This window comes from Delphinapterus leucas, chromosome 6 (genome assembly GCF_059928025.1).
Source record: "Delphinapterus leucas isolate spDelLeu-1000000601 "Yukka" chromosome 6, BTC_Dleu_Yukka2, whole genome shotgun sequence".
Lineage (NCBI taxonomy): Eukaryota > Metazoa > Chordata > Mammalia > Artiodactyla > Monodontidae > Delphinapterus > Delphinapterus leucas.
In genome coordinates this window covers 89,358,258-89,380,664 of record NC_143134.1, presented here as the reverse complement: position 1 = coordinate 89,380,664, position 22,407 = coordinate 89,358,258, and the positions used below count along the sequence as shown (strand labels likewise).

Genomic DNA, 22,407 nt, shown 5'->3' with positions numbered 1-22,407 from the left:
AGTGGAGACACGCAGGCCGCCTCCTGCTGGTGTGTGGAGCGCGGGTAAACCACATGAGATCCCATCTCGCTCCTAATGTGCACCAGAGGACAAAATTAGATTGAGAAGTAAATGGAGCCGAAAATTTCTAAAGCATTTCCCGTCAAGAAGCTGTTTGATTGCGTGTTTTAATTCTCCCAGCCCTCCTGCACGGTGAGGTTCATTTTGGTGGGGACGGCCGAAGCAGAAGGAGCTCATGATGGGAGGGGAACCTGGGCCCTGGGGCCTGGGCAGAAGGGGATGGGAGAGGCCTTCGACCACGTGCTGGCCACGAGTCCAGGCTCCACGATGACCTGGTTCAGACCTCAAATAAACCTGTGAAATGGGTATTATATCCCATTTTGTAGACAAGGAAACTGAGTGGCAGAAATGAGGGAACGTGCTGAGACCACATAAATAGTGCTTGGTTGCAGGGGGTAGCAAACACCGGCCCTCCGGACTTTAAAACTCAAGCTGGTGCCACATTGGGTTGTATGTTTGAATGTTTCCATTTTTTCACCAGAACGGGCTCTGGCTTCTTCCTCCCTGTCATTCTCATTTCCTCCATCTCTCCTTCCTCCATTTCCAAAGCCCAGGAACCCTGGGAGGCAGGGCAAAGGGTATATCCCCATTCTGTGGATTTGGAAAGCGAGGCTCACGGAAGTGCAGTCATTTGTTGGTAGCACAGAGGGAAGAAGCCAGTGGCACATTCTGGGAAGTCTGGTTCTTGTGTGTGTTCCCCTACCTGGTCCTGTCCGGCAGGTTCAATAAATACAAAGATGTGACAAAAATCACGCACATGCACACGCACACACGCGCATACACACAAATCGCACAGCAGGTTTAGATACAAATGGGCGGGAGCCTGGCTTGTTCACCAGTGCCCACACCTGTTTGGATCGGGGGCCGTGGGAGCCGGAGGGCCTGGGCCTACTGTGTGAGGCACTCTGGGAAAGGCCTTGCCCTCAAAGGGGCTTCTTCATTCACCTACAGTATATAGGCAATTAGTGATTTTCCAACAATTAAGTTTTTTGTTTCTGTTTTGTTTTGTTTTAGTTTTTGTCAAGAAAACTTTTGTTCAGATGAAATCTTCCTCTGAAGCCTTTATGTAAACAGTCAGAATTGAGGTTCAGTGGCTGAGAGGGTGGCCATCCCAGAGGCCCCCCGAGGTGCCCCAGGAAGCCCCAGGGAACACAGCTGGAACCCCTGCCTGGTCGACCTTTCGTGTCCTTTGGGCTCTGGTGCTCTCCAGTTCCAAAGTGGCTTTCAAGACAGTATGAAGGCTACTCACACAGCGTGTGTGTTCTCTTCTCAGCCTTGCTCTCGGTTGCACATCTGGGACCTGGTCCTCCTACCTTACACCCCAGATGCCCACCCACCTCACCCCAACTTCTGCCTGTGCCTGAGGAGACTCAGACCAGTCCCAAGCACGCTGCCCCTCGAGGCTCATTCACTGGCATGACGGGACCCACCAGTACTGCCCACCGGCCCTGACTCAGCCTGAGCCCTGCTCCCGATCCCCCTGGAGGAACCTTACCCACTGAGACCCAGTTCCAGTCCTGCCGCCTCCAGGAAGCCTGCAGTCCGATTACAGGAACTGAATCTCAGGGCTGCTCTTTGCTGCATGTGGCATCTTTGCTACTCTGAGCCTCTCTGAGCCTCGGTTTCCCCAGCTGTGGTCACTGAGATGGTGAATAACTGGCAAATTGAACCCAGGCTCGATGGACTCGTGCACTTGTCCCCACGTGATGCCCCCGCTCAGTAGGGCCCGTTCCGTGTGGCACGAAGCACTCTCACTTCTGTGATGCCATTTGGGTCTCCTAATGGCCCAGGAGAGGGGCAGGGCACGGGCAATCCCAGAACTGGCAATGGCTTGCAAAGAAGAGCCCAAGCTACGCCAGGCTTCTCAGAAGCCCCGGCACCTGGCTCGGCCTCTCTGGGAGGGGAGGGCTGGGGAGGGCTGGGCCGGCGCGTCAGCCTGCAGTGCAGGCCAGCAGCACAATTTAAGCATGTTGTCTGCAGCACGTTAACTTGCCGTGTGCCCTGGGGGGTGCCTCTGCGGGGTGGGCTTGGTTTTCCTCGGCAAGCAGCACACCTGCCCGGCCTGCGTCGCGCGTGGGCCCCCTCGGTGGCTGTTTCCAATCTTGCTGTGTGGTTTGGGGAAACAATTGGAGGGAGAGGGTGTCATCTGGTTCGGCTCTGTTGGTTCTGGGCCCATATCTCGTGACATCCACCAGCCTGTTACCCTCTAGACCAGAAGTGGATGGGCCAAGGCACTGGTTTAGGATTTGTGACAGGCCTTGGTCCCTTTTCAAGAGATCAGAAGCCTATCTGAGGCTTTTCTGACTTCGACATGTACCTATTGACTATTTCTTAAAATAAATGGGCTGTCAGCCCGACGTGGAAGGAGGCTGAGAACCTGATAATACACATTCCTCAGGTCTCTACCATTGTCTGATCTCCTCCCAGGTGGGTGGCCTGGGATCAGGACTCTGGGTTCACAGATGAGAATGTTCAGAGAGGGGAGGATCTGCCTGAAGGCCCAGTAGGACGTGGAGGGTGTTCCGACTCCCAGTCCAGGGCTTTTACACTCGGTCCTCAAGCCCTGACCCCACCCTTTAGCTGGAAAGGTCCAGTAGGTGCTTCCCACCATGCTTGACTTCATTTCAAACCCACCCTAGATTTGGAGCTTGGTGGTTAAGAGCACAGGTTTCTAATCCTGCCCCACAGCCCTGCCTGGCCCATTTTCTGCTGGTGCAACCTCAGGCAGGTTACTTAACCCCTCTCAGCTTCAGTGGCCTCCTCTAAATACTGGAGGGAATAACAAGCGTAGCTGGGAGCACTTACATGGGCCAGGCACATTTCTAAGGGCCTCACCTGTAGTAACTCTTTCATCCTTTTTTTTTTTTTTTTTTTTTTTTACTACTTTTGGCTGCATTGGGTCTTCGTTGCTGCGCGTGGGCTTTCTCTAGCTGTGGTGGGCAGGGGCTGCTCTTCGTTGCGGTGCACGGGCTTCTCATTGCAGTGGCTTCTCCTGTTGTGGAACATGGGCTCTAAGCGTGAGGGCTTCAGTAGTTGTGGCGCACGGGCTCAGTAGTTGTGGCTCGCCGGCTCTAGAGTGCAGGCTCAGTAGTTGTGGTGCATGGGCTTAGTTGCTCCATGGCATGTGGGATCTTCCTGGACCAGGGCTCGAACCCGTGTCCGCTGCATTGGAAGGCAGATTCTTAACCACTGCGCCACCAGGGAAGCCCCCTCTTTCATCCTTTTAAACACTCTAAGGAGGTGGTGTTATTATTAGCCCCATTTTATAGATGAGGAAACGGAGGTGAAATCTTGCCCAAGATTACAAAACAACTAGTCAGGAGCAGAGCTGGGATTTGATGAATCCAGTAGTCTGCTCCCAGAGCCGGTGCACTTAACCGCTAGGCTCACCCTCTCAGTATCAGCAACAGCAATAATAATAACTTCTACCTTGTAGGATTGTTTTGATGATTAAATGAGACAAGGCGCATAAAGCACGTAGAAGAGTACCTGGCAAATAGAGCTCAGCAGAGCTCCAGCCATCGTACGTGAATTCAACTGCACGGCGGGGACACCCAGCGGTGGGTGGGTGAGCTTTCTGAGACTTTCCACCTTCGTGTAGAGTATGGCTTCCTTCTTCACTTACTGTCTTTCACATTTCGTTCTTCAGATGATTTATGGGGCACAAAGGAAGACAGGCGGCCCAAAAGGGCAGTGCGCTTGCGTAGGGAGTGGGCAGTGAGGGGCTCAAGCCAGGCACTCGCCTCACGCACAATCACCCCACCAGGGAGGAACTGTTGCGGAGCCTTCCTGCTTCCTTACACATGTGAGGAAAGGGAGGCTGGATCACTTGCCCAAGGTCACACGGCGGGTAGGAGTCAGGACTGGGATTTGGGCTCCGGGTGGGCTCGTTTAGCTAACGGTGTGGTCTTTGCTGGGTTGGCAGGGGGGAGCCATTGCAGGTTCTGACAATGGCTTGAGGAGAGCAGAGCCATACTTTCAAACACTGATCTGGCTGTGCTTTTGGGTGAGCTATGGAGCTATGGTGGCACTGTTGAGTGTTTGCTCTGTGCTGGGTGCTTTACATGCATTTGTTAACTTAATCCACGCAGCAACACGATGAGGCAGATCTTCATGTACAGATGAGAAAACGGACACAGAGAGGCTAAGCAACTTGCTCAAGATCACACAGCCAATGAGGGTGGACCCAGGATCTGAGTTGAGACTGCCAGGCTGTGGCCTTTGTCCCTATCTACCATGCCACACTGTGCCCTTTTACAAAGATTTAAAGTCCCCCAATCTGGAAGGTCACCTCAGGGGAACTCGTTGCTTTCTGTGTATTCACTTATTCGTTCCACTTTCCATTTAGTAATCGTCTAGTTTATGTATAAACCAATTCTTGGGAAGGAAGAGACTCCCAACCATTAGATTGGGGAAGTGTGTTCTGCATTAGCAGCCTGGGGTGGGTAAACGTGATGAGAATGTTGTCAGCCCTGAGTCAGGGTGGCGGGGGGACTGGGACACCTCCAAGTTTCAGTCCAGCCATGGGACTCCATGGTTCCGAGACATTGGGAGGCAAGAATACATTTTCAATATCCTCCAGCCAGCTTGGGTGGGTGCATACCATAACCAGGAGTGCAGGTGAGGAGGGTTTCCATCCACAGGCGTATCTCCTGGTGGTCTTTTCCATTGCCATGCACCGTACAAGGGTTCTCCAAGGACCCATCCTGGACTGAGATGGACAATTGGGCTTTTCTCCATCTGCTTTTTTTTTTTTTTTTTTTTTTTTGCGGTACGCTGGCCTCTCACTCTTGTGGCCTCTCCCATTGCGGAGCACAGGCTCCAGACGCGCAGGCTCAGCGGCCATGGCTCACGGGCCCAGCCGCTCCGCGGCATGTGGGATCCTCCCGGACCGGGGCACGAACCCGTGTCCCCTGCATCGGCAGGCGGACTCTCAACCACTGCGCCACCAGGGAAGCCCATCCATCTGCTACTTATGATTATATAGGTCCCAAGCCAACTTTCAAAACACTGGTTTGTCATATCAGTTTCTCAGATAAGAGATGCACATAATCATGCTGGAGAGACAGAAGTTCACCCTCCTCCAGTGACAGCACCCAGGTTCCTGTCCGTGAACCAGCATCCCCAAACCTCGACCGCTGCAGTGGCGAAGGCTCTGGAGGTCTGTAAGCAGGCAGCTTGCCCTCCACCAAGCACCCCAGACTGTTGAGGTTTGGGCTTCTTATGTCGGATTATATTGTTTTCCCATCTCCATCCTTGCTGCTCACCTGTCACTTCTCCTAACATCAGTTTGCCTGGCTCTATAAGTCTCTCTCCCTCTTCTTATTTTGCTGTTTTCAATCTGCTGGCAGCTGGGAAACCAAGCCACTGAGCTCGTTGGAACTGTGAGCAGATGAGGACCCGGCCTGCCAGAGCTGGTGCTCAGCGGGGCTCTAGGGACAGGCTTTGTGCCCACCTTTTGGCTACTCACAGCCAGATTGTCAGGACTGAGGTTCCCTGATGGCATATTTTGGATGGGCGGGACATCACTGCATTTTCTGTCCGTGCAGGGCTGGTTGCTGGCATGGGGGAGGCCTGGTGGGACCATAAGCTGTGGATCTGTGACTTGGCCAAGATGCTTCTGGCATCGTGATGCTGTCCTTGAAAGCAAGGAGTTCCCACCATGACAGCTCTGGCCCAGGAGCTGCTGAGGTGGGAGCAGTGGGGAGGGGGGGGAGTGTGCCCTTTGTGCATCCTAGATTCATTATTACCTCCCCTTCAAGACTGTCAGTGAGCCCCTTGGGGCACAGACAGTGTCTGATTCTTAAGAAAAAGTTAATTTTAAATCAGAAAGTTAATTTTGAATAAAAAGTAATACATGCATGTGGTTAAATATTTAAACCATACAGAAAAATATAAAATGAAAAATAGTTCTCCTTTCCCCAACCTCAGCCCTCCCATCCGTAATCGCTCACCCCAAAGTTAACCGTGTCTTGTGTATACTTTCAGTAACATGTTTATGCATCTATCAGCAGATAGACTTATCCACTTTTTACTGGCACAAATAAAATCACACTGTGCACAGTGCTCTTCTGCACTTTGCTTTATTCACTCAATAATGTATATTGGAGCTCTTTCCACAGTCCGCACACTCAAATCTGCCTCATTGTTTTTCAGAAGTGTGCAGTATTCCATCACAGGGAAGTATCATAATTTATTTAATCCAGCCATTATGATAGACACCTGGATTGTCGCCCTCCCTCCCCACCTTCCCTCCTTCCTTCCCATTAAATGTAAATCTTGGTGTACTTTTCTGTGTGTTTCCGTAGGTAAAGTCCTAGAAGTAGAATTGCAGGTCAAAAGGAGGTGTGTTTTGTTTTTTGCAATTCACCTATTGAAGAAGAATCATGAGGGGAGGGCGGTGGTAAAGGTATGGACTCTGGCATCAGTTGGCCTCAGTTTGCCTCCAAGTGCCACCATCTTATCTGCAAATTAGGGATTATAAAGGTTTATATCTCCCAGGGTGGCTGTGACACTTAAATGAGATCATACATACAAGCACTTCGAATGATGCCTGGTGCATGGTAAGAGCCGAATAAACAATCATTGTTATTGTGGTGGATATTATTATTATTATTACTGTTATTATCATCTCCAGGTCCTCTGGTGCTAGAACTCAGTAGGGATCAGATAATGCATGAATGAATGAGTGAACAAATGAATGAGTGAAGACCTGAGCTAGCCCACAGTGGCCCTTGCTGTCCTCTTGCTGTAAAGACTGGCTTCTGCCTCTCCCTGGAGCAGCACCTGTCCTGGCAGGGATGCCCGGAACCATGAGCGTGGCAGAGCCACTTTGCAGTCTTATTCACTAGAACCCTGCCTTTGTTGGTTTATTACGTTGGATCAACAGTTGCTAGTTGAGGCAGATCATGTCATAAGTGTACATGGAAATATTGACTGAGCCCCAGTATCTGCTCTAAAATGCCAGGCAGATGAAATTCAAACATTTTCTTGAAATTGAAACACAGTTGTTGGAGTCCGGAAGTTCCCAGTGATTCCCGGGGAGTAGATGAGGTCGGTTGGAATGAAGGAATGGGGAGGCTTGAGGCTGCAAAGTAAACAGAGCCCTGAGGAATTCTCAGAGTTGTCTTCCCTGCTGGACACATCCAGATTAGATCTTTAGCCAGGGCAATTAGAGGAGGGCTAGTCAGAATTAGTTGAAAGTGGGGATTAAGTAATTTGGGGGAAGGAAATTGAGGGTTATTCTTTCTAAGTAAATAACACCGCCTAAACTAATGGCTGATAAACCTGTCATTAGGAGCCGGGGCCAGGTCTGCTTTAATGACTGGATAGGCCCCTTTGCAATTAGCACGTCCATTGTGTGCAGGCAATTGGGCTACTCCCTCGTTGCCAGCCTTTCCCCTCTAGGTGAAACACTCCCCCTGCACTCCCCAGCTCACACACCCTTTGCTTGTGGCAGTTCTGAACAAAGGGAGACTCCGGAGCAGCCCCTGTTCAAACTGTCACACATTTCAAACGCCAGCTGGAAAGAATGAGCCTGGTGGCATACGCGCTTCGTGTACACACACGCCGGGGGTTTGTGCAGCAGGATTAATCCCCTTCCCACATCCTGGGTGTTGGGTTGTTTGTCTCTCCCTCTCCTACGGTGGCAATTGTTTACTGTCACCTGCTTTGGTGTTGGTTGAAAATCTTCAGCTCATCTCACTCACGGTTTGTTGGCTTTTTCCTATAACGAGTGTCAATGTATAATTTTTTAAAAATTAAGAACATAGCTCATGTACAAATATAGAATGAACACATGAAGATTTTACTCAGCTCGTATTAATGAGCGAACCTATAAAGAGATAAAAGTGGTTCCAAGAGGGCTTCCCTGGTGGCGCAGTGGTTGAGAGTCCGCCTGCCGGTGTAGGGGACACAGGTTCATGCCCCGGTCCGGGAAGATCCCACATGCTGCAGAGCGGCTGGGACCGTGAGCCATGGCTGCTGAGCCTGAGCGTCCGGAGCCTGAGCTCCGCAACGGGAGAAGCCACAACAGTAAGAGGCCCACGTACCGCAAAAAAAAAAAAAAAAAGTGGTTCCAAGAACATTTGAGGAACAGGGTTTATATTGTCCATGGAGAAAGGCATTTTTTTAAAATGTTGGAATAAAATTGCTAGATTAGATACAAAATTGGTTAATGCCCTACAGGGCAATAAACCCAAACCTTTGGGGTTATCTTTTCTACTTGATAGAAATCGACACATTAATGTGTAACTTCCCTATTTCTAGGTTCTAGTCAAACAGTAAAGAATCATCAAACACAGGTATATTCTCTTAGAAGTATGATCCTTGGGTGTGCCTGTTAAATAGTGCCCCGTGACATTGAAAGGCTATGCTTCCCACCTTTATGACCTTTTCTTTTTAAGTTTTCATAATGTTTCTTAACATGCAAAAGGCTTTCTCATGGTTCTGTGACTCTGAGGAAGTGTTTTCTGAGAAAATGTTGTAGAAGTAGAAGTGTCTGCAGTTCTGGTTAAATTATTGAACCAAGATAGAATCAGAAGTGTTGGCTTCGGAGCCCTCACTGAGTTCCTGCGCGATTCCAAGCTGTCCTTCAGGGTGAGCTGAGCGGTTTGGTGGCTGGATGCCGGGGCTCTGGAAGAGCAGCCTTGACAGGCCATCCAGACAGACGGTAGGGCAGGGACAGGGCAGGGGGCTGAGGGGAGGTTGCCAGGAAACAGAGTGAAGGGAAGAGCAGTCTGACCTGGCAGGTCGGGCCAGGGAGGAGAGGGCACCGAGGCAATGGAGAGTCAGGAGGGGCTTGGGGACTGACTGGGCCTGAGGGAGAACGGGTGTCTTGGAAGCTGGCGTGGCTGGGAGGCTGGGGCTGTCCCCGCCGCCCCCAGAAACAAGGAAGACGGCAGGAGGTTAGGATGGCCCCAGGGAGCTGGCTGTGGTTGTGCCCCAGTTTCTCAGCAGTCACCTCCTGCAGTGCTTTTCCTCCATCCCCTGGCCTGTTCTGCCCTGCACGGTGGTTACTCTTTCGTAGTTACCTGGACACCCAGGCAGGGCTCATGTCCTTAAAAGGCCTGGCAGCTGGTGAAGCTGGTGGGGGTGATGGTGTGGGGAGGTTCAGACAGGATTCGAGAGCTTTGAGGATAGGAAGGGCTGAGAATTGGCCGTCTGAGGGCTAAACATGGGCTTCAGATAAGTTTTCTTTGGCCCTCAGTGTACATATTAGAAACTGGATTTGAGTCAACATTCATGTAGACAGGCGATTCCCAAATGAAATGAAACCAGCTTCTTCTGAAAACTAGCCACAGCCGAGTAGGAGCTGCTTTCCGGGCCAGGTGCCTGGTCGCCCTTGTGGACATTTGGTGAGGGGGCCATGGCAATAAAGTGCAGGTCGACAGCCCCCATCTCCTGCCATAAGTTCCTTTCCTGAAGACAGAAACAAGACTGATGCTTACCCTCCTTTCACTAGGATTTAATCCAGGAGCCCCAGGGTACCTGATGCTTTAGGCAGGAGTGCTGAGGCTAGTTGGGCAGGAACTTCCATCTCTACAGCAGCTGGCCCGGCCTCCACTTCCAACAACACAGGGGTAAAATGGGGCCTCTGACCTATAGAATGTTGGAGCAGAAAAATCCCTCAGAGGCCATGTGTTCCCACTGCTTGAGTGTTCTGTTGGGAAAACTAAGGCCCAGAGAGGTGGTAGAACTTACCTGAGGTCACACAGCAAGTCACCATTGCCCCGGCCTGGGGTGTGCAGGCTTCCTGGGCATTAAGAGTCCCCAGTGGATATGATCGCCAGTTTGGAAGGGACTTAGCCTTCCCCAGCCAGCTCTGCCATATTCCCTTAGAGCTTGGGCTTTGTGGGTGGAGACTCCCCTCCTCTGGGCAGAACCTCCAACCCAGGGATGTCAAGGCTGGCAGACCCTCTCTGGCCATTGAACCACCCAGCATCCTGCTCCCATCTTGTTCACAATAATTCATGCCTTCTCAGTGGCTTGCTTTCTTCTTTCTCTCGCTCACACACACAGTCAGGCAGATAGAGGGGGAGTTTGGTTGGTGCCCTGCGGTATTCAAAATGAAGGGTTTGCACACTGTCAGGGTAATGAATTCTGTAAGGGTTTGAAGTGAGGGGATGGGAGGATCTCCATGTCATGTGTCTGGGAGTGACAACCCCCAGTGGTTAATTACTGCCACACGATGAGAATGGAGCTGGTAGCAAAATGAGATAAGTTCATTATGAGCTAAATTTGAAGTTAATTGGATTCAGATTTCCCCCCGTTAGTGTACATAGGGAGAGCCTACCTAGAAATGGCCTGTATGAAAAAGAAAAAGTTGCATCCAAACAAAAAAACAGATAAATCAGGGCTAGTTATCTTGTGGAGTTCATGATGAAGGGCTGTCTGAGATGTTGATGAGGTGGGAACCAAAGTTTCTTTCAGACGGGAGAACCAATGTCTTTTGATTAACTTCACCTTGGCAGACGTTTTCTGAGCACCTACTGTGTGCCCGGCCAGTGCAGGGAAGGGAGGGATGTGAGCAGCTCTTGCTGTCTGGGGACCTCCAGTTTACGGGCAGGAAAAGGACAAGTGCCCAGTGCACTGGGGGAGTGTGAGGAATCTGGTGCCAGAATGCCTAAGTTTGGATATGGCTCCATTTCTTACTAGCTGTGAGACCTTGGGCAGGTACCTAACCTCTTTGTGTTTTAGTTCCACATCTGTAAAATGGGGATAATAGTAGGACTTACCTAACAGAGCTTCTGAGGATTAAATGGGTTAATATCTACAAAACACAGTGAACAGTGTTTGGAATGCTGCCTGGTGTTAGAACAGTGCCTGGCATATAGTAAGTGCTGCAAAAAAGTTAACGATCATGATTATCAGCTGTACGACCTTGGGCACATCAACTGCTTGAGGCCTTCATTTCCTCCTCTGTAGAGTGGGGAAAATAATAACACCCACATTCTGGGGTTGTTGTGAGTGTTGACTGAGATAAGGCATGTGAAGTACTGGCCCAGGGCCTGGCTCATAGGAACCTCTAAGGAAGTTGTTGCTCTGTTGGTTGACTAGTCACCAGAGTGGCCCAGATTCAAGGCAAGGGGACATAGACCCCTTCCCTCTACGAGAAGGCTAGCAAAGAAGACATGTTTTGCGGACATGTTTTAATACTGTCACAGCAAGCACCGCATTGTTTTGCTCCCAATAAATACGCTCTGTTTCCGATTACAAAAGGAAGACTGAAGCTCAGATGATTGTATTACTTTCCAAAAGTCACACAGCTGGGAAGTGGTGGTGCTAAGCTTGCACCCAGACCTGTGTGATTCCAAATTCCACACCCCCTGCCCGTCCCAGGAGTCCAGATTTGGCTCTGGAGGCAACTGGGGGCCTGTATGAAAGTTGAGCAGGTGAAGGTGGCTTCCTGCCCCCTGGAGCCTGACACCCTCTGCGCTGGCTTGAGCGTCTCCTCCCTCGGGATGGGTCTGGCCTCCAGAGGCCACTTCCTCCACCAGTGTCAGCTGTGGCTAAGCCAGCCCTGCGCCCTCTCCCCTTCACTCGTTTGTATTTTGAGCATTCCAAACTCACGCACCTCCAGGGCCAAGAGTCTACTTTTGTCCCTTCCCTACCATCGTCCCTCTGTGGTTTTCCAAAGTTAGTCATTTGGAACCTGAACTTGAGGTTCCCTAAGGGTTCTGACCTGGGATTGTGTGGAGGACAGCAACCTGCTGCAAAGGCGCGGGGCAACCAGGGTTCAGTTCCTGGCTTCCATCACCCGTGCCAGGCGCAGCCCTCCGGCTCCTCGATCTTCTGCACAGCTGCATGGCACCCCAGTGTGTGTGCGCACCACAGTTTATTCACCCGGTTCTCTAGACTTGGGCCTTTAGATCGTTTCCAGTACTTTGTAGTTACAGATAGTGCTGCAGTGACTAACCCGTGTGTATGCATTTGTGTATTGCTGAAGGCATATGCATGTTCAGGGTAAATCCCTAGAAGTGAGATTGCCTGTTGAAAGGGTAAACACTTGTGCAGTTTTGTTAAGTGTTGCCAAATCCCCCTCCACATGGGGTTGTACAATTTTGCATTTAATTTGCATTTCTAGTATTATGAGTAAACTGAACGTCTTTTCAATTTGTTTGTCATTTTACATATATATATATATATATATATATATGTATGTATATTTTTTGGTGAGTTTTATGTTCACGAATTTTGCCCATTTTTCTACGGGACTTTTGTTCTTTTCCCTTTGATTCTTATGTGCTCTTGATATATCAGGATAGTAGCCGTTTATCTACAGTATATGCTGCAAATAATTTCTTCCAGTCTGCCATTTATCATTTGACCTTGCTTATTTTGTTTTCACCAGGCAAGAGGTTTTTGGTCTGTTTTATTAAGTAATCCAATTTATCCATTTTTCTTTTATTGAATATTTTTTCCTTAAAGATAATTTTATTTGGTTTCAGAAACAGTTTAATATTATGTCCTTCCTACATTTTTGGTGTCAAATGACTTTTTCTTTTTCAAGATTATGGTGATGATAGATGGCAAGAATAAAAAATAACAGTGCTATTGAGATATACTTCACTACCATACAGTACACCCATATGAGGTGTACAATTCAATGATTTTTAGTGCACTCACAAAGTCATGCAACCATCACCATGACCAATTTTAGAACATTGCACCCCCCCCAAAAAAAAAAGACCTCATATCCATCAGCAGTTCCTCCCTTCCCCCTATTTCCCACCCCCAGACTAAGGCAACCACTAATCTACTTTTTGTCTCCATAGATTTGCCTATTCTGGACATTTTATATTAATAGAATCATACAATATGTAGTCTTTTGTGGCTGGCTTCTTTCCCTTGGCATAATGATTTCAAGTTCATCCATGTTGTAGCATGTATCAGTACCTCATTCCTTTTTATTGCCAAATACTCCATTGTATGGATACACCATATTTTCTTTATCCATTCATCAGTTAATGGATATTCGAATAGTTTCCACTTTTTGGCTACTATGAATAATGCTGCTTTAAGCATACGTGTACATGTTTTGTGTGGACATATGTTTTTGTTTCTCTTGGAGTGAATTACTGGGTCACATGGTAACTCTATGTTTAACTTTTTGAGGAACTTCCAGACTTTTCTGAAGTGGCTGCACCATTTTATATTCCCACCAGCAGTGTATAAGGGTTCCAATTTTCCACATCTTTCCCAATGCTGTCAAAATCTGTCTTTTTGATTATAGCCATTCTAATGGGTACAAAGTGGTGTTTCATTGTGGTTTTGATTTGCATTTCCCTGATAGCGAATTGGCCATTTTTGTATATCTTCTTTAGATGAATGTGTATTCAGATCCTTTGCCCGTTTTTACGCTGAGTTGTTTGTCTTTTTATTATCGAGCTGTAAGTGTTCTTTAATCTTAGCCAATGCCTTTTCCACAGCTTTGATATAATCTTATGGTTTTCCTCTTTTGATATATTAATATGAATTCCCAATGAATGCTTTAATATTGAAGCGCCCTGGCATACCTGGCATAAACCTTATTTGGTCATGTTGTACTATTCTCTCTATATGTTGCTTCGTCAGTGAGATAGTAGGGGTTTTTTGCATGCGTATTAATAAATTGTGAGACTAGGCATTAATTTTCATTTCTGTGCACCTTTGTTCAATGTTTAAATCAGGATCATTTTGCTAGGTTGGCAAAATGAAGATTTTCTTAGTTTTATGTATCCCGGATCAGCTTAATAATAGAAGTATGTGTTCCTTGAAGGTTTAAAAGAACTTGCCAAAAACAAAACCAAACTTGCCCAAGAAGCTAAATGGGTGAGGCACCTTATTTTAAAAAATAATTTTAAACAACTTTTTCTATTTTTTCTAAGACGATTGGGCTGTTCATATTTTCTCCCTCTTCTTGAGTTAGTTTTGCTAATTCATGTTTTCCTAGACTGTTGTCCCTTTTGACGAGATTTCCACATTTAATAGCTAGAGCGTCCACGCATTTTCTTATGTTTTTAAAATATCATCTCTTCCATATCTCTGGTTGTATCTTCTCCTCATTCCTTATCTTGATATTTGTGTCTTCTTTTTTGAATCTTGCCCTAGGTTTGTCTATCTTATTGGTCTTTTCAAAGAACAACTCTTGGAAAAAAAAAAAAAAAAAAAAAAAAAAAGAAGAACAACTCTTGGTTGTATTTATTATTTATTATTGTGTATATTTATTATTGTGTCTGCTTTTCTGGTTCCTAATTCATTATTTTCTGCTTTTCTTCATCGATTCCTTCCTCCTCCTTTCCTTAGGTTCATTTTATTGCTTTTTTAATCTAGCTTCCTGAGTTGAGTGCTTTGGTGAGGCACTGCATTTCTGCTTTTGGGATCAGGGTTTTAAAGCATATATAACAGTGGCGGAAACCGTTGAGGTTCAGATGTGACCAAAAGGACAGCCCCTGTTGAAGAAAGAACCAAATCCCAGGAGACAGGAGAGCTGGATTCCAGTCCCAGCCTTGCCTCAAATCAGTAGAGTGTCGTGGGCAAGTCCCTTCCCTTCTCAGGAGCCTCTTATCCATCTCAGGCAGACAGGTGGGATGTGGACCTCGTGGGGCTTGGCCCCAGGAGCCCCCTGCACCAGGCAGTCTCCTATCAGGATAATGCCTGCATCTTTCAGGAGGCAGATCTGGCCTCCTGCTGGTGTGGTCCAGGCTCCCACCTCAACACATATATCACAAAAACTGTGTAGTTGAATTTCCTTCTGCACGAGGGAGCCAGTAAGCCATGGTGACACTGTGGCCTGAAGGCAGGGCTCAGCCTGCTGTCCCAGGTGAGAGTCGGGTGGACAGAAGCACAGCCAGGTACCTGTGCAAGGCAGTGGAGTGGATTGGCTAAACACATGGTCTTTGCCACTGGATTGCTTGGGTTCAGACCCTGGCCCTTACTGTGCAACATTGGACAAATTACTTGACCTTTCTCCATCTCATTATCCTATAAAGTGGGGAAAGTATCGGTACCTTACCTCATGGGGTTGTTGAGGGTTAAATGAGTTAATGATTTAAAAGACTGAGAACAGAGCCTGGTGTTTACAATGTCTATGTAAGCGTTAGTGGTTTGTTGTTGTCATCAGGGTGTTTGTGGTTTGAGTCTGGGGCCAGGGCCGAGTGGGTGCTGCACGGGTTGGTAGGGAAGCCGACCCATTAGAACAGCCCCAGCCTGCGCTCTCTCTACACGTTTCACAGTCTGGCCGCTGGCACCACGATCTTGCACCGAGTATTCTGACACTTGTGCTCACTCTACTTCCTGAGACATCTTTTCAGTGGCCCTTGGGTCACCAAATCTCTGTGGCAAGTGTGGAGAAGACTGTGTTGGGCCTGGGTGCTCCCCCAACCCCCAACAGGATGCCGCTTAAGATAGAGGTGGCTCCTGGGCTGACGTTAGGAAATATGGGCCAGTTGCTCCCCTCTCCCTGCCGTGGGTCTCAGGTTTTTCGTCTGCAAAATGGCACAGGGGTTGGTCAAGAAGAGCTCTGCGAGCCCTTGACCCCAGATGGAGGGGAGTATTATGGCCTCCAGAGAGTTCCTGCTTCTCTAGCAGGGCCACGCCTTTCATTCACTTAAACGTTTGTAGGCCTCTGCCATTCCAGCCTTGGGGTACAAAGACTTGATCCTGGAGCTTAGACTCTGTGCAGAAGGGAGCTGCCGTGGAGGGCTGTGGTTGCTGGGTCAGAAGAGGGAGGGGATGCGGGGGGGGCGGGGCGGGGGAAAGCCCCTTGAAATCACCATGTAAGTGTGGTCAGTTCTGTCAACCCCACTCTTCTGTCTGATCTCAGCTCTCATGGGGAGTCACGTGCAGTTCGGGGGGCAATCAGGACTCCAGGAGGTAAACCTTGGGGCACCTGCTGTGCTGCAGCAATGCCGCATGTGAAGAGACACGAGCCATGCTTGTCACGAGCCAGATGCCCAGTCCAAAGCCAGGGAGGTGCTGAGCAGAGGGCGGGGGCAGGGGGCCTGCTGTCGAGCAGCTGCCTTGTGCTCTGTAAGGGTCTGGAAGACAATCAGAACCTGTGAAATGAGGCAGCCTCTGGGCGCTGGCTGGACAGTCTTTGAGTGACTGGCACTAGAAGGGCTGTTCTTTCATATGGGGGACCATTTATAGGCTCATAAATGGTCGCTGCCTTGGATTCTCTGGGGGGCATTGGTCAGAGATGGTCCCTCCTCTTTGGCCACCTGCTAGCGGTGCTGGAGCTCAAAGTCGTGTACTTGTGTCCTGCTGGCAGCACCCCACTGGGCCCTAGGGGAGGCTCCTGGGCCCCAGCCTGGCTCTGCGGGGTCAGGGACTGGTGCCCCACACCGCTGGACCTCTTCTGGCCTTCAGTGTCCACATCCAGAAGAGGGCAAGGTTCTGCCTTCTCTCCCTCCCTCATCCCAAGGCCGCCTTCTCTCCCTCCCAAGGCCACCTGATTTCCCACCCATTTCCCAGGATGGCTGACAGCAGGGGCATCCCTTTCTTTTAGGGGCAACTGCCGATTCCACCCACCAGGGTAGGGTCTCGTCCTCAGAGCTCAGCAGGTAATCACTGAGCAGTCCCATCTCCCAGGGTCTGGATTGTTGGTCTTGTGCGTGAGCACCTTGGTACATACGTGTGACTGGCAATGTTTGAAGAGCTGTAGCCCCGCTCTTTCCCTGAGCGGCAAACCTCAGTGGCACTTCCCTTACACAGTTCTACCACTTTGGGGTTTTCTTCCACACGGCCTGGAACCCGGACCACTTGGCTGCTGCATTCATTCACACATTTTTTCATGGTGCTAAGCCCTGTGGTGGAGGCAGGTGTTCTGGCTGCTGAACGAGGTGTCGCCCCTGCCCTCAGGAGCTGACAGCCTGCAACGAGGTGGACATGTTCCCCCTGGGATGTCTGCCCCCGGGGGCTGAGGCCGTAACCTCCATGTCCCACAGTCCAGAACAGCAGTGTCTGGTGTCAGGAGGTGCGTCCTGCACCATCACTGAATGAATGACAAGCTCTAGGCCCAAAAAGGAAAAGTTCAGTGAGGACCAGATATGGGTCTGAGGCAGGAAGAGCCCCGCCCACTGTCGAGGAAGAGGAGGAGGGAGGCAGTTGAGCTGGTCTTTGAAGGCGGGTAGTGTTGGGCCGTGTGCAGAGGGCCCAGCAGAAGAAAAGGTGTGGGATGGAGAAGTCCAAGCCCTGCTTGGGGAGTAGAGGGCAAGGGGAGCTGGTCAGAGCTCCAGTTTCCCAGGGATATGGCAGAGCCATCCCTGCTTCCTGCTGAGTGGAGCCTGGGCGGCTGAAGGGGTGGGTAAGCGTGTGTGTGTGTGTGTGTGTGTGTGTGTGCGTGCGCGCACGTGCATGCACGTGCACGTGGACTGGGGGCACATTGGTGTTAAGCATCCAGACGTGACAAATGTGCAGATGTCCAGGGAGCTGTGGACATGAGCAGCTGGCCGTGGAGATGCTCACCCTGTGATTTGTTGCTTTGATTCCTCAGGCCGCGACTTGGCGAGCACGACCCTCCCCGGGTACCCTCCGCATGTCCCCCCCGCCGGACAGGGCAGCTACTCAGCGCCGACACTGACAGGGATGGTGCCTGGTGAGTTTGCACTGTCTGCGTCTCTGTAGCAGGCGACGTTCGGGGTTCCGGGGGGCATCCCCGCAAACAGCACAGATGACCTCTCTGCTTCTGAGAAGTGGACCTGAATAAATGAGGCAGAGGTCTGCACTCTCGGCCTCCTTCTCTGCAGCTGGGTTGGCAGTGGGGCTGGACCAGCCAGCGGCAGCATGTCTGAGGACATCAGAGAGAGGGGGGCCCTTGACTGTCGCTCAAACACCCCTCACTGGCTACACAGGAAGCCTGAACACGGAGGGGGATGGGATCTGGCCGAAGGTCAGAGAGGGGCTGGGACGTGCCTAAGTCACCCATCAAGTAGGAGGCAGAGCCACGACTAGAAGCCATGACCCAGCGTGAACCACCCTTAGACCAGGCAGGAGGGCCCCTGCTCTGGAGCCTCCTCCACACTGCAGGGGCAGTGTCCCCCCACCCATGGACTGGGGAGTCTGCAGGCCAAGGGGACGTGCCCATCCTTCTAGCCCACCCAGGGGTCCTGCCCAAACAGCCCTAAGCCTCCTCCAGCCTCCTCCCAGCCCACGTCACAGACGCGTGCACCCCAGGGCCTGAGGACCGACTCTCCGTGGACGGTGTGGACAGAGCTTGGACGTGAAGGCTGGGCGTCCACACCTGTGTTTGAGGCCTGGGTGAGGATGAGTGGGCTGGGCATGGGAAAGGAAGCTAGGCAGACCAGAGCTTGGGCGGGCTTTCCCCACGTAGCCAGAGCCCGGCGCAGGCGCCAAGGAGTCCCAGAATTCTGAATTCGCTCCTGGCCTTCCAGGTTATTACAAAGATGTATTTAACAAGGTAGGAGGACAGAGCATATTTCATTTAATGGCTTGTTAGCTTGATTTATGACTTTTAAATATGAGACATATGGAAAATGGCCTCCGTGTGTACTCTTGCCCTGGGCCTTGCCAACGCTGGGGAGGCCTGCCGGGTTCACGCCTGCAAAGCCTTTGCCTTTTCTGCCGCCAGGATGGGCCGTGGCAGAGCACAGGGAGACACCATGCTCCGGGCAAGCGGAGGCGGTGGGACACATGCCCTCCTGCCCCCCACTCCACCCCCACTCATCTCTCAGCCCTCAGCGAGTTAGGGCAGCCTTAGGAGATGGATCCTGCCTATCCAGTAACGGCCCCTCCCGTCTGTGGGGCCCTTTGTCAAGTGCAGAGTGCTTGCCCAGGAGCCCTTTGGTGTTACAACCTTGTGAGGTGGGCAGGGTCCCGGGGTTTCAGAAGGAGACTGAGACTCAGAGAAGTTAGGGAACTGGCCAAGGCTGCAGAGCTTGGTGGTGGGAGATCTTGAATCTGGGTCTTCTGCCCTCCAGTTCAGCACTCCTGTCCTCTGCCATCGTGTACGTTCAGTCTGTCAATGCACGCTTTCAGTGATAGCAGAGGGGGAGGCGGCAGCCCCGGGCCCTGTCCCGAGAGCACATTGGCAGGCGAAGCAGACGCCACCCGGCTGGCCCTGCTGGCTCCCTGCTGCCAACCCCAAAGAGGCCGAGTTCAGAGGAGCAGCTGAACTTTCCCGAGATGATCCAGACAGAGCCTGGCCTCCAGCCCCTGGGATTCTCTCAGCTCTAATTACCAGGCTCAGGATACAAACGGCTGGGGGCCTGGCAGAGCCCCCAGCGGGAACCGATGCCCATTAATAGTGGCAGCAGGAATCACAGGCCTGCACAAGGGTACAGTCTAACCAAACCTGCCGGCAGCAGCTGGACAGAGGCAGCCACAGGGCCAGCCGGGTGGTGTGGTCCCCTGGGACTCTGCAGAGAGGGAGGGCGCACAGTGAGGAGCAAGGAAGACAAGCATTTTGGCAGGGGAGCCCCGCGTCTCCCTCCTCGCCTTTTTCCTTCTCTTTCTCTTCTCATGCAGCTCAGCACTCCTTCAGTGCCAGAGCCGGCATCAGGGCTGGGACTCCACGCTCAGCAGGCAGGTCCTCAGTTCCTGTTCCTCAGTGTCCAAACCAGCATCATATCTCTGGGACTCTGTCTCCAAAATGATTTCCAAACTCATTCTTGGAAGGCTTCATGGGGCAGTGCTGGCCCGCATGCATGGTCTTTGCTGGAACTGCCCAGAGTTGGCCCAAGGCAGAGACGGCCCACCTTTCAGCAGAGCAGGTCCCGGGCCTGTCACTCAGGCATCACCATAGTCTGGCCTCAACTTGCCTTTCTGGCCAACTCTCCCAGCCCGTCCCCCTCCCTGACCGCTCGCTGGTCCCCAGCAGGCCTCTCAGACCGGTCAGTGTCCCTCCTTATTCTGTGTCTCTGGCTTAGACCACCTCCTGCCTCAGCCTGTTGGGATCCAGCTTCACCCTCCAGGGCTGAGCATAAACATCACCACCCTTGATGCCTCTGGTGAGGCCCTGCTCTGGGGACAATGCTTTACATTTGTTTGTTATGCCACGTGGACCAATTAGCTTTGCCACCAGAAGGTGAGCTCACTGAGGCCAGGCCTCTGCCTTAGTCGTGGTCTGCACCCCTCATAGCCCATAACACGGAATAGGTACTTTTTTGTGAGTGTTGGCTGAGGGCGGGAGGGAGGGAAAATTAACATTGACCCGCATATGAGTTTCCTGTGGCTGCTTTAACAAATCAGCACAAACTCGGTGGCTTAAAACAATAGAGAAATTTCTCTCACAGTCTTGGAGCCCAGAAGGCTGAAATCGGTATCACTGGGCCAAAATCAAGGTGTGGGCAGGGCTGTACTCGCTCTGGAGGCCCCAGGGAAAGACCCGTTCCTCTCCTCTGCTACCTTCTTGGGGCTCCTGGCGTTCCTTGGCTTGTGGCTGCATCATTCCAATCTGCAACTCTCTGCCCCATCTTCACATCACTTCTCTGTGTGTGTGTGTGTGTGTGTGTGTGTGTGTGTGTGTGTGTGTGTATCAAGTCTCCCTCAAGCTCTCTCTTGTAAGGATACATGTGACTGTATTTAGGGCCCACCCAGATAATGTGGGGTAATCTTCCCATTTCAAGATCCTTGACTTAATTACATCTACAAGGACCCCTCCCCCCACTTTTTTTGGTCATATATGTAATGAGCCCTGGTTCCAGGGATTAGAATGTGGATATACCACAACCTGTGTCAGGGTTTCAACTTTGTAGTTGTTCAGATTTCTGATTCATAACCCCTGGGGCTTCTGGATCTGGGAGGTATTCGTTCAATTGTGACCGCAGGCGATACCATTTCTAGACCCACAAGGGCATGTTGGCAGCGTTTGGAGAAACAAGCTGAGCAAGGTTTTAGGCGAATCGTTTATCCTGTTTTTGTATCGCTGAGGCTGTTACACAGCGATGGTCTGTTTCGCTATATGGAACAGTCCTCCCTCCTGGCCTGGCAGTGAATCCCGAGGGAAACTGAAATCTTCTGAGCTGTTTTTCCTACCCTAGGTTTTGGGAAACATTTGGCTGCCCCCGCTTCTATTTATAAAGGAGGCTTCCATGGATAAGGTCTGCTTTTAGGACAAGTTGAGGAGGGATCATGTCCAGTGAACACTTGGGCAGTTGAACTTTGGGGCCTGGAAAAATAGTACATTTTTCCGTACTGCCAACTTGGTGGCTTGAACTCCTGTTTACTTCGAATTTGACTCCGCCATCAGGGGTTGTCTGCCCTTTCTGGTTCCAGGGTGTTTTCACACCCGCAAAACGGGGCTACTTGATTTTCTCTAGCGTTGGTAGATTTAGTTCCTGTGGCTCTGCCAGCCCCGCGTAGCCCTCTGCTTCGTCGATTAAAGCAAGTGCGGCACGTCACGTCAGCTCAGAGTGGGGACGGTTTTCAGGTTTTATCTTCATCAAATGCCAAAAGTTTTGCACCAAAGATTCCATAGTGTCTTGAGCCGTATAACTAGTTGATTCCCGCCTGAAGACATTTGCACAACCTAACGGATATTGACATGGCATTTGAAACTCTTAAAAATTCTAGGCTGGGGGAAAGAAAGGGGCGTTCACTGCCCTTTGGCTTCAGTGAGTCTAGGAAGCAAAGGAACCAACTGTCTTTGAGATGAACCTGGGCGCCCCCGTGTATCCTTTACTGGACTCCTCTTGGGGGCTTCAGGCCAGAGTGCCGGGAAATCCTGCCATGTTTGCCTTCCCTGGGCTGCAGCAGACAAGCAGCCGTTTGACGGGAGGCCCTAGAAGCAGGCTGGCAGGCTCCTCTGTCCTGGGGGCCCTACTTGCCGTGGATTGGTGTACATCACTTCTAGATGCCATTCAGTTAAATTGCTCAATCCACTGATGGCTTTCTTGAAGAAGTGGGAGGTGAGGGTGAGGGTGGAGCAGACCCCTGAGGCCAGTGAGGCCGTCTGGGCAGGCACAGGGCCCCGGATTCCAGCGGGAGGAATGACGGCACCTGCTCCCCTCACACGGGCAGCTTCCTCTGCTCAGCGCGCTCAGCCCCCTCTGCCGCTGCCGCTGCCGACTGGCCCGGCCTGCCTGGCTCCCTCTCACCCCTGCGGTTTCACCTCCTCTGAGGGGCCTTCCCCATCACCAAATGTGTTAGTTTCCTCTTGCTTCTGTGATGAGTTACCACAAACTAGTGACTTAAAACAATGATAATTTCTCATCTTACGGTCCTGGAGGTCGGGAATCCAAAATGGGTCTCCCTGGGCTGAAGTCCGGGTGTCCTTCTGGAGGCCCCAGCGGAGAATTGCATCCTTGCCGTTCCCAGCCTGTAGATACTCTGCATCCCTTGCTTTGGGGCCCCACGTTGGGCTGAGTCTTGATCGTGCCTCCATATTCCAGGTTTGCTCTCTCCTGG

At 50.9% G+C, this 22,407-nt stretch overlaps 1 protein-coding gene across 1 annotated transcript in view; it reads left to right on the top strand.

Annotated features, from left to right (window-relative positions):
- PAX5 (paired box 5) overlaps positions 1 to 22,407 on the top strand; it is a 189,690-nt gene that overhangs the window by 122,158 nt on the left and 45,125 nt on the right. Inside the window, exon 8 of the mRNA XM_022600108.2 lies at positions 17,537 to 17,638. Within this exon, the coding sequence (XP_022455816.1) occupies positions 17,537 to 17,638 (102 nt within the window). The remainder of the gene's footprint in view (positions 1 to 17,536; positions 17,639 to 22,407) is intronic.